The sequence below is a fragment of the Colobus angolensis genome, unplaced genomic scaffold (genome assembly GCF_000951035.1).
Source record: "Colobus angolensis palliatus isolate OR3802 unplaced genomic scaffold, Cang.pa_1.0 Scaffold96, whole genome shotgun sequence".
Taxonomy (NCBI): domain Eukaryota; kingdom Metazoa; phylum Chordata; class Mammalia; order Primates; family Cercopithecidae; genus Colobus; species Colobus angolensis.
The window spans coordinates 2,209,491-2,221,139 of NW_012123598.1; the positions used below are offsets into that span (position 1 = coordinate 2,209,491).

The 11,649-nt window shown below is 55.6% G+C and overlaps 1 protein-coding gene across 1 annotated transcript in view; it reads left to right on the top strand.

The window, feature by feature from the left end:
* Positions 1–4,721: 4,721 nt before the first annotated feature.
* The window catches only part of ISOC2 (isochorismatase domain containing 2), a 12,729-nt gene continuing 5,801 nt past the window's right edge, over positions 4,722–11,649 (top strand). The window contains exons 1-4 of the mRNA XM_011932584.1: positions 4,722–5,055; positions 5,471–5,883; positions 6,038–6,076; positions 7,681–7,876. Coding sequence (XP_011787974.1) covers positions 4,883–5,055; positions 5,471–5,883; positions 6,038–6,076; positions 7,681–7,876 — 821 coding nt within the window. The 5' untranslated portion in view covers positions 4,722–4,882. The remainder of the gene's footprint in view (positions 5,056–5,470; positions 5,884–6,037; positions 6,077–7,680; positions 7,877–11,649) is intronic.

Consider the following 11,649-nt stretch of genomic DNA (forward strand, 5'->3'; position numbering starts at 1 on the left):
TGTAATCCCAGCACTTTGGGACGCCAAGGTGGGTGGATCGCCTGAGGTCAGGAGTTCGAGACCAGCCTGGCCAACATGGTGAAACCCCGTCTCTACTAAAAAATACAAAAATTAGCCAGCTGTGGTGGTGCACGCCTATAATTCCAGCTACTTGGGAGGCTGAGGCAGGAGAATCTCTTGGAGGCAGGAGAATCTCTTGAACCCAGGAGGCAGAAGTTGCAGTGAGCCGAGATTACACCATGCATTCCAGCCTAGGCGACAGAGAGAGACTCTGTCTCAAATAATAATAATAATAATAAAATAAATTAAGGGAAACAAGGTCCCACAATGACTGGATGAGAGGGAGCAGATAGCAGATGAGTGGATGGGGACAGAGAAGGCCACACCGTGCGTTGTCCCTGGCTTCCTGGCCTGGCCCTGACATGCCCATCCAGATTGTAGGGGGATTAGGGGGTGGGGTCTCCACATTCCAGCTGTAGCAAGGCCTGCAAAGGAGGTTGGGGGCAGGGTCTACCCCTGCCCCAAACCCTCTATGGTTCTCCATCACGCTTATCCTCATGGCCCAACCCCTGCCTGGCTCACCTCCTCCATTGCTGGGTAAAGCAAGGTGCTCAACAAATGTTTGTTGAATGACTAAATTCACCCCCAACACACACAGCATTTCAAGGGCTGGGATAGGGGAGAGGAGCCTGTAAGTGTAGGTTCTCAATAAACACCCCATGAAGCCCGCTTCTTGCTGTGGTTGATTGTTCTCAACGACAGGAGACAGGAGAGGGCCCCAAGTTCTGGGGCCGTACCCCTTGAGCCGGGCCGCCCAGCACCGGCCAGGCGGGCGCCCCCTGGTGGACAGTCCCGAGGCCGCAGCCTGCAGGTGGCTGCCCTGTGCATTCCCGGCCGGCCTGAAAAGGACAGGGCTGGCCAGCGGAGCTTGCTCTTGGCCCCTGGGCTGTGGAATGCAAATTTTGAAATAAGAGCTACCAGATGTGAATACACACGATAAAGTGTGTATCAAGGTAGCAAAAGTCACGCCCCAGCCACGTGACGGGACCAGCCTCAGCCCCTTCCCGGCCCCCAGGGCCAATCCTTCCCGTCCCATCCTCCAGAGACCCAGGGGTCCTCTCCCTTCGGCCTCTTGCCAAGGGACCCTGGATCCTCCCCTCTGTGCCTGAGACCTGGAGCGGAACAGAACAGGAAACCTTCAGGCCACCCCCAACACCACAGGCGTGAAACAGACTCTCGGACCTCTTGAGGCAGGAGAATAGCAGAGGAATTCGGGGGGCAAAGGGGACCCTTGGACGTTGGTTAGCTTAAGCAGTAGCAGAAGCAAAACGTGTCAGATGGCAGAAGCGGGACATGCGAAATAAGGGAGGAAGCAGTGAGGTGGAACATGCAGGATAAGGAAAATAAGCCAGAAGGACTTGCAGTAGCAGTTTGGTCACGAAAAATAAAGCTGAAGATGAGTAATTTGGTCAGAAAAGATAAAGTAAGATTAGGCAAGGATGAGCAACTAACCTACAAGAGATAAAGTGAGGTTAAGCAAGAGACGAAAAACATATGAAAGGCCACGAAATGTACCGGCGGGTGCGGTGGCTCATGCCTGTAATCCCGGCACTTTGGGCGGCCGAGGCAGGCGGATCATTTGAGATCAGGAGTTCAAGACCAGTCTGGCCAACATGGTTAAATCCCGTCTCTATTAAAAACACACACAAGTTAGACAGGCATGGTGGTGCACGCCTGTAATCCCAGCTACTCTAGAGGCTGAAGCAGGAGAATCACTTGAATCTGCGAGGCGGAGGTTGCAGTAAGCCAAGATCGCACCACTGCACTCCAGCCTGGGCGACAGAGCAAGACTCCATCTCAAAAATAAAAAACAGGACGGTGTGGTGGCTCAGGCCTATAATCCCAGCACTTTGGGAGGCCGAGGCGGGTGGATCACGAGGTCAGGAAATCGAGACCATCCTGGCTAACACAGTGAAACCCCGTCTCTACTAAAAATACAAAAATTAGCCAGGCGTGGTGGCGGGGGCCCGTAGTCCCAGCTACTCGGGAAGCTGAGGCAGGAGAATGGTATGAACCCAGGAGGCGGAGCTTGCAGTGAGCCGAGATTGTGCCACTGCACTCCAGCCTGGGCGACAGAGAGAGACTCCGTCTCAAAAATAAATAAATAAATAAAAATTTAAAAAATAAAATAAAAATAAATACATTTTTAAAAAGAGTCCTTAAAAAAAAAAAGGCCATGAAATGTAACAAACCAGGGCTGATCTCATCTCGGAGGGCTCGGTCCACTCTCCTCTCTGAGAGTGGAATGCTGTGCTTCATAAACGTTTGCTCCTTTCCTTTGCTGTCTGTGCACGTCTCATCCAATTCTTTGTTTTGGACACCAGGAGACTGGAACTGCACGGTACCATCCAGCAACAATCTGGCACAGACACACACACGCGCACACACACACGACCTGCCCTAGGGAAGACAGAGAGACAGAAACAGAAGCTGAGAGACAGGCAGTGAAGAGCATTCAGAGCCTAAAACATAAACACTGAGAGAAACTCCAGAGACGGTGAGAGAGACAGAGACAGGGAGAGGAACTAGAACACAAATAGGGGAGATGAAGTCAGAGAGACAATACAGAGGAGAGAGGCTGGGCGCGGTGGCTCTCGCCTGTGATCCCAGTGCTTTGGGAGGTCAAGGCAAGAGAATCACTTGAACCCAGAAGTTTGAGACCAGCCTGGGCAACATAGTGAGACCCCATCTCTACAAAAGAAAAAAATTAGCCAAGCATGGTGGCAGGTGCCTGTAGTCCCAGCTTCTCAGGAAGCTGAGGTGGAAGGATCCCTTTAGCCCAAGAGGTCAAGGCTGCAGTGAGCCAGGATCACACCACTACAGTCCATCCTGGGTGGCAGAGCCAGACTCTGCCTCTAAAAATAGATATATACATACATACACACATACACAGATGCTAGATCCATAGATAGGTAGGTGATAGATAGTTGATAGTGGAGAGAATTGTAGACAACCCAGGGATGGACAGAAAGCCAGGAGGAACAGAAGAGGAGAGAGCAGGCCGGGCGCGGTGGCTCAAGCCTGTAATCCCAGCACTTTGGGAGGCTGAGACGGGCGGATCACAAGGTCAGGAGATCGGAGATCGAGACCATCCTGGCTAACACGGTGAAACCTCGTCTCTACTAAAAATACAAAAACTAGCCGGGCGAGGTGGCGGGCGCCTGTAGTCCCAGCTACTCGGGAGGCTGAGGCAGGAGAATGGCGTGAATCCGGGAGGCGGAGCTTGCAGTGAGCCGAGATCGGGCCACTGCACTCCAGCCTGGGTGACAGAGCGAGACTCCGCCTCAAAAAAAAAAAAAAAAAAGAAGAGGAGAGAGCAAGAGCAGGGGAGATGGAGACAGAGCAATGGGGCTAGTGCGAGTCACAGACGGCTGGCAGGCAGAGGGACCAGGGGGCAGAGTACAAGAGGCTGTCTAGGAGGCTGCAGACCCTTGGAGACACCCAAGAGAAACAGGGGAGGCCCATGATGTCCCTGACACAGACACCGGCCACACCAGGCCCAGCGGCCCCACCTGTGCAGTGGTTCAGCGCAGTGGTAGTGTCGAGCGTGGCAGAGGTGGCAACGTGTACGTGCCGTGGCTGGTGAGGGCACTGGGTGTCTGGCTGTCCTCCTGCAGCTGTTCTCACCATGCTCTGCTGACAGGACCTCTGGCAACGTCACTGGCTGCCACTCAGCCTCAGCTCCCCATATGTCCCCACCTGCCTGCTGGCCCCCACCGTAGGCCTGGTAGGACCTCAGCTGCTGACCCTGCCCAGAGTACTGCTCAGTGAGTGGGCCTGGCAAGAAAACTCATGACATCAGGTTCAAATCCCTGCTTCAGGCAGGAGAATCAGCGCGTGCGGTTCTAGGTACTAAGCCGTGCTCATTTGTGACACCAGCTTCGGGAAGCATCCTGGCTTCCCAGCGCACACCCCCGAGGGTGGGTTTCTGAGCAGAGACTGAGGCTGTCACACCTGGCGCTCCCCCACCCAGGGTCGCCGCTCCAGCCAACACCCTTCCAGAAACAAGGGCACCCGGCCCATCCTCTGCCTCCCACAGACACCAGGGGTCCCGGTCCCTCCACAACACAGCCTGGGGGAGACTGCGCCCTGTTCTCTCGTCCCCTCCCGTCCTGCCTCACCCCTCCCCTCCCGTCCTGCCTCACCCCCCCCACTCTGCTGCTCAGGATTCTATGAGCCCCAGGATTTCGGGGGCAACCCCCCAGGAGCCAACCCCTCCTGCTGTCTGGAGACCTCGGCCCGCACCAGCCCCTTTAGGAGCCTCAGTTTCCCCTCCTAAGGCCCTGGGCTGAGCAGAGGGAGGGAGGCACAGGTGTGTCTGGGGATGGGTGGGCAGATGCAGGCCAGCTCCCCTCCCTCCCAGCCCCCTCCCCACGGCTCCAATTAAGGGTCCTCCACGCTCAATCGCTCAATCGCTGCATTTGCCTCACTGGCCGCCTCACCTCCGGAACGACGCCTTTGTTCCCTTAATTGGCCATCTCCAGGCACTATTCTCTGTCCCCGCTGGCGTGCGCCGGTCCCATATCCTAGGTCCAACTATGCGCTAATTGGGTACTTAGAGGGCCCCAGAAAGCCCCCTCCCCTCCCTGTTCCCTGCCTTCCTATATCAGCCCCCACCTGCCAGTCCCTCAGACTTCAGGTCGGGCTCCTGGGACGTGGGGACAGGGTTAGCGTGCAGTGAGGAGGCCTTGGCCCAATCCCCAGCCCTGCCTCCTCCCCAGCCCGGGGTGCCTGGGCGAGTCCCCTGCCCCTCCCTGCTCACAGATTTGGAGGGTGCTTGGGTCAGCAGTATTGTGGGGAGTTACCTCAGACCACCCCAGCCATGCACCCCGGGGTCCCCGAAGGCCCTGGGGTCTCCGAGCCTGGCCCCCGGGAGCTGTGTGCCTTCGTGAGCGGGGCGGCTGCCCACATGCTGCGGGCCCTGCAGCCCCGGCGCACCCGGCCCCCCAAGAGGCGGCCCAACCACAGAAGGTTTCTGCACAACCAGATCTGCAGGTGAGGGGCCGGCGGGGAAGGTGGGAATGGGATGATGAGGAGGAGGACAAGCAACCAGCACCCTTGGCTGGGGGAGACCAGGCACAGACAGAGGAGTAGCCCCCAGGGCTGGATGCCAGCAACAGTCAACATGCATTTATCGAGTGCCTACTGTGTGCCAGGCCAGTTAACAAAGCAGCTAAAGTTCCTTGCTGTCGTGGAGGTTGTGTTTTCATGGGGGTGGCAGATGGTCAGGACTCACCAAAATAAATAACTAGCATGGTGTGATGCGACCACATGGGTGAACCTTGCAAACATGATGCTGCCCGGGGGTGGTGGCTCAAGCCTGCAATCCCAGCACCTTGAAAAGCTGAGGCAGGAGGATCAGTTGAGTTCGGGCGTTAAGAGACCAGCCTGCTCACATCTGTCTTTACAGGCAGTTCACCAAGATTGAGGCCGCCACCCAGCGCCTGGCCCTCTCCATCCTGTCCCAGGAGGCACCTCCCCAGAGACCCTCGCTCCAAAAGCCACCCCCGCCGCCTCCATCCCCCTTCCTGGGAGTGGCCTGTGCCGTGGCCCCCACTGAGGCTCCCCCCACCGGCGCCAGCCTGAGTCTCGCTGCCCTGGACACCTCTACCCTCGACCTCTTTGACAACATTGTGCTCACCCCAGAGTGTACCTCAGCACCACGGGACCCCTCCTCTGGTCCTACTCCCCTGCCAGGGCCGGGTCTGTCCTATCGCGACCTGGGCCAGCCGGACCTGAGGCAGGTCCCACGTTTCTGCGGCCCCCTGCCCCTTCCCCAGCATGCCCTGGGGGAAGAGGCTGATCTTGTGGCTCCCGACTGGGGTTGGGTGGACTGGTGGGAGGTGCCTCGTGCCTGGGATTCTCAGGGGATCCCTGAAGGTTGGGGGACCAGCTCCGCATAAGGCCCATCACAATCCAGCTCAGAACCCAGGACAAGCCAGAGGCCCCTCCATGATGGCTCTCCAGCCCTCTCCAGGAGCCCCCAACCTGTCCACTCCCTTCCTGGCAGCCCCTGGTAAGATAAACCAACCCAGACCCCCTCCTCAGACCACGGCCTCGGGGTCTCCTCCTGGGCCCAGGGGCCCCACCTGCACCTCTTCTGGAGGCCCCATTCTTGCTTTCTCGCCCTCCCCCTTCCTTCTTCCTTGCCCCATCTTGGCATCCACCCCTCGCTCTCAGCCGGACTTACCTCTGCCTAATGTCTGCTGTCCTCTCATTTATTCCCAAAGATGTATGGAGCGCCTGCTATGGGCCAGGCCCAGGTCTAGGACTTGAGGATTCAGCAGTGAATGAGGCAGACGGGATCCCTGCCTCAGAGAGCTCCCTGTTCTGTGTGCATGTGTGTGTTTTGGTGGGGAACTGACAATAAAAGAGTATATCCATGCATTTTTTTTTCAAAAAGCAAGATTCATTTCCAATTCAGATTGAAGTTAGTGCTGAAAAGAAAATAAAACACAAGGCCGGGTGCGGCAGCTCACACCTGTAATCCCAGCACTTTGGGAGGCTAAGGCAGGCGGATCACTTGAGCCCAAGAGTTCAAGACCAGCCTGGGCAACAGAGTGAGACCTCCGTCTTTACAACAAAATAAAAAAATTAGTCAGGTGTGGTGGCGCATACCAGTGGTCCCAGCTACTCGGGAGGCTGAGGTGGGAGGATCGCTTGAGCCTGGGAGGTTGAGGCTGCAATGAGCTGTGATCTTACCACGGTACTCCAGCCTGGTTGATAGAGCAATTTTTTTTTTTTTTTGATGTTTCAAAAAAATTAAAAACCGCGATCTGATGGAGGGGCTACCTGACACCAGGTGGTCAGGAAAGGCTTTGAAAGCCTGGAAGGCTGGGCCATGGGAAGTCCTAGGATTCCAGGCTGAGGGAGCACACGTGCAAAGGCCCTGCGGTGGGACACTGAGGGAACAGCAAGGGGAGACCCATGTGGCTGGAGCGGAGTGAGCAGGGGGAGTGGTGAGAGGCGAGGTCTGCGGGAACCAGGAAGGCCAACCACGAATTGGGAGGAGTTTGGGTTTGTTCCAAGTCAGTTAGGAAATTCCCTCTTTCTCTCGACCACCGTTTCCAAGCACAGAGTCTAAATTATTCTAAACACCACTCGAGGAGGTTGGTGCTGTACAGATGGGGAAACTGAGGCAGCGCATAGCACAAAGGACAGGGGGACGTCAAATTCCTCACTTGATCGCGCCCTCAGCCAGCCCCTTCCTGGAAAGTACTTGGGTATCTTTGTAAGCCTCCGTTTCTTGACAGAGGGCCAGGATTCGAACCGCAGACATGCCTCTACTCTAGGTAAGACCACTCTCTCTCTCCCCCGGCCTCGGCGACCTGTTCTGTGCAATGAGGCCGGCCGAGACGCCCTCTCTCCAGCCAGGATCTGAGCCTTCGGAGACCACCGCGCGACTTTGCCCCGTCGGCCGCCACTCACGCCCTCTGCGGCTCTCCATTGGCCGGACGCGCTGCTGCCCCGCCCCCACCGCGACTTTGCAAGCTAATCATTTTCTCGAGACTGACAGCCTTGCCGGCGCCCCTCCCCTGGGGCGGGAGCAAAGCAGCGACATAAGCGGATTGGTTGAGAAGCAGGGGGCGGGGAGAGTTGGTGAGCGCTGATTGCGGGCAGAGGCAGTGGCACATGCGGATTGGCCGGAGAGAGGGGGCGAGGCAGCGCGTGATGAGTGTCGATTGGACGGCTCGACCCAAGTGGGCGGAACGCGGACGGTGCAGGGGGTGGGCCACGTGTCCAGCCCTAACGAAAGGGTAACCCGCCCCGAGAAGCCTACAAGAGGCCTCAGCGGCGGCCGTCCGAGCGCCGAGAGGTGAGGGTGCCCTCGGCCTCACCTGCGGAGGGGCCGTTCCGGGCTCGAACCCGGCACCTTCCGGGTAAGTCCTCTCTCACTGCTGGCGCTATTTGGAGATCGACCTTCCCGCCTAACAGATGGGGAAACTGAGGCTCTGCCTGGTCGTCCCGGGCCAAGGTCACAGGACCAGAAGGAGGACTCCACCTGGCCCCGTCAGAATTGGCTGGCCAGAGACTCGAAGCGTCCCCGGGTCGCGCCTGCCGCCTCTGTAACAGCGCTGCAGGGTGGGCAGGTTTCATCCCCATTTCTCTGACGAGAAAACTGAGGCTAAGACAAAGAGAAACTTGCCCAAGGTCACACAACCAGGAAGTCTCGGCTCCAAGGCCGGATTTCCGAGACCGCGTGGGGAAATCCACAGCCCTACCCCGCCCCCTGTTGCCGCCCACCTCCAGCCACGCCCCCTTTGGCCTTGGGTACCCTCAACTCAGGCTGAATGAATCTCTCAGCGTTCCCCGGGACACGCCCAACCCTCTCCAGCCCAGACCTCCCCTCCACATCTCTCTGGCTCACACACACATCCACTCTCACCCCAGTTTTTCATCTCCCAAAAACCAGTTCCCCTTCCCGGGATCTCCTATGAGTCTTCAGGTCATGCCCCTCGCTCGACCAGAAACGGGGGACCTTTCTCACCGACTTTCCCCACCGTCCCAGCTGTCCCTTCCTGTCTCTCCCCTGTCCCACTGGGCCCCAGCCCCGACCTCCTCCTCCTCCCTGGCCTTTGCCTCCAGTTCAACCGCACAGCGGGGCCGTGAACCCATCTTTGTATTTTGCATTTTGAACACTTTTTCTGGCATAATACCACATACGCAGAAAATCATACAGTTTGCAAATACACAGCTCAAATAAATATTTATAAAGGGAGCACCCTGGTGTAAACAAGTACCCAAAGAAAAAAGTCAAGCATGCGCCACATCCCAGGATCTCCCGCCCTCGTCGTTTCCATCACAGTGGTCCAAGGGCAATCACTGTCCTGGCTTCTGACACCATAGATCAGTTTTGCTGGGTTTTGGCTTCACGTAAACCCCTTATTGTATATATATAGTATTGACTAGACAACCTGTTGCACATTGTCCAGAATTCAGAAGAAACAGAATAGGACCTAGTGAAAAGGCTCCTACACACTTCCCCAGTGCCTGGTTCACCCGTCTGAGTCTCCCGTTTCTTGCTCGTTTGCCAGAGATAGCAGATACAGATATATGCACCACAGACACACTTTCTCTCCCTTTTTTCTTTGGCACAAAAAGGAGCATTCCACACACACTGTTCTGCTTCTTTTTCACTTCTCTCAAACATGTTTTCGTATTGTTACTTAAAGAGCTTCCTCGTAATTTTTCTGGCTGCGAGGAATAACAGAATATAGTTACGGCATAACCATACTGGTTATTACATAACCGGTATACCCTAATTGTGGACATTGATACTTACTTCTGCGCCTTTGCTCTGGGGAAGAGTCCGGTAATGAATAACCCTGTGTCGTGTCACATGAATGTCTGTAGGAGAAATGGTTAGGAGCAGCTTTTGAGGTCAGAGGGTTTGTGTATCCATCATTCTGAGAAGTGCAGCTGCTCGGCTGTCCCTAGGAGATGTTACAACCCACGCTCCTGTCAGGCCAGAGGGGAGTTCCGGGGTGCTACAGATGCCTGTCCTAGGCTTTTGGACATGCTGGCTCCCAGATGTGCCCCTCCATGGCTCCCCACTGCCCTCAGCAGAGAGACTCCAGGGCCCTTGTGACCCACCTGTCAGCTCTCCAGCTCCTGGTTCCCTCAGAACCATCCCTTGGGGCCTGAGTGTCCCAGGTCCTGCCTCCTGCTCAGGGGAGGAAGAGTTAGCACATGAGTGGGTATGAGAGGGTCACTCCAGGGGAGGAAACCGCAAGGGCTGTTTGAGAGGAAGGAGTGTCTGGGCTGAGGCTGGAGAGGAAGGAGTGTCTGGGCTGAGGCTGGAGGGTCTTCAGAGCGGTGCCGGGGAGCAGGGGAAGGGGCGTCTGTATCTTAGTCCTGAGGACAGAGAGAATCCATGGGGATCAGGGGACAGTTTGAGACGGGGGAGTAATAGCTTTGTGTTTTCTGAAAAGATCGTTTTTCTGTCTTCACTGCCTCTGGGAGAACACTGCGGCCCCTGCCAAGCTGGATCTGGCTCCCTCCAACTCCCAGCACTTATCACTGTTGTAATTATGGGATTAATTCACTGGTTTTGTTTCAGAGGGAGTTTCCATTCAATTTTATTTAATGAGATAAAATTTGCACAACATAAAATTCACTATTTTAACCACGTATTCGTTTTTAAACTTGAGATATGATGCACATAGAAAACATTTGCTATGGTGGATGGATTTTGTTCAAAGAATAATAGGCCAGGTGTGGTGGCTCACGCTTGCAATCCCAGCACGTTTCGAGGCTGAGGTGGGAGGATTACTTAAACCCAGGAGTTGGAGACCAGCCTGGGCAACATAGCAAGACCCTGTCTCTAAAAATACAAAAATACAAAAATTAGCCAAGTGTGGTGGCATACACCTGTAGCTCTAGCTGCTTGGGAGGCTGAGGTGGGACGATCACTTGAGCCCAGGAGGTTAAGGATGCAGTGTGCTATGACTGCGCCACTGTACTCCAACCTAGATGACACTATGAGACCCTGTCTCAAAAAGAAAAAATGGTACAGGGAGGCCAAGGCAGGAGGGTTGCTTGAGGCCGGGACGAGAGAGAGAAAGAAAGAAAGACAATGAACAGCAGTGTCCTCACTACCCAGCTTTGAAAATAGCAGCTCCAGGCCAGGTGCGGTGGCTCACACCTGTAATCCCAGCACTTTGGGAGGCCGAGCCAGGTGGATCACAAGGTCAGGAGTTCGAGACCAGCCTGGCCAAGGTGGTGAAACCCCATCTCTACTAAAAATACAAAAATTAGCCAGGCATGGTGGCACAAGCCTGTACTCCCAGCTACTCGGGAGGCTGAGGCAGGAGAATCCTTGAACCCGGGAGGCAGAGGTTGCAGTGAGCCGAGATTGTGCCACAGCACTCCAGCCTGGGTGACAGAGCAAGACTCCATCTCAAAAAAAAAAAAAAAAAGAAAAGAAAAGAAAAAGAAAATAGCAGCTTCTCATTGAGTGCCCTGCCTCCCTCAGCTTCCCAGAACACCTTCTGTCTTGCTTCCAATGAGCCTCCAGGGTCTCCCATTTCCCTGGTGAATTAATGAATAAATGAGTTCAGTACAAACAAATTGTACACACAGACGGGGAGAGAGCTGCAGACAAAGCGCAGCCCAAACCCTCAGTTGTGCAGCAAACTCGGGGACCCAAAAACACCAGCCTCCCAGGGACACAGGCCAAGACATGCTGAGACGGGGCCCCTGCGGTGTAGACGCTCTGACCGAGTGGAAGTCAGGTGTGCCCTGCGTGGCTGCAGGACCCAGGACAGGTGAATGGGCTCTCTGGGTCGAGGTTTCCCCCCCTGCAAAATAATCGCTGGCCAGGTGGCTTCACTAGCCTGTCCTTTTTTTCTTTTTCTTTTTCTTTTTTTATTGTGGTAAAATGCACCTAACATAAAACTTACCCTTTCAGCCATTTGAAAATGCACAGTGGAGCGGCTTTCACAGAGTCACGCTGTTGTGCCGCCGTCACCACCAAGCCCCAGACCATTTTCAGCATCCCAGACAGAAACCCTACACCCCTCAGCAGTCACCCTGAATTCCTCGCGGCCACAAGCCCCTGGCAGCCACCCATCTGCTTTCTTTTTTTCT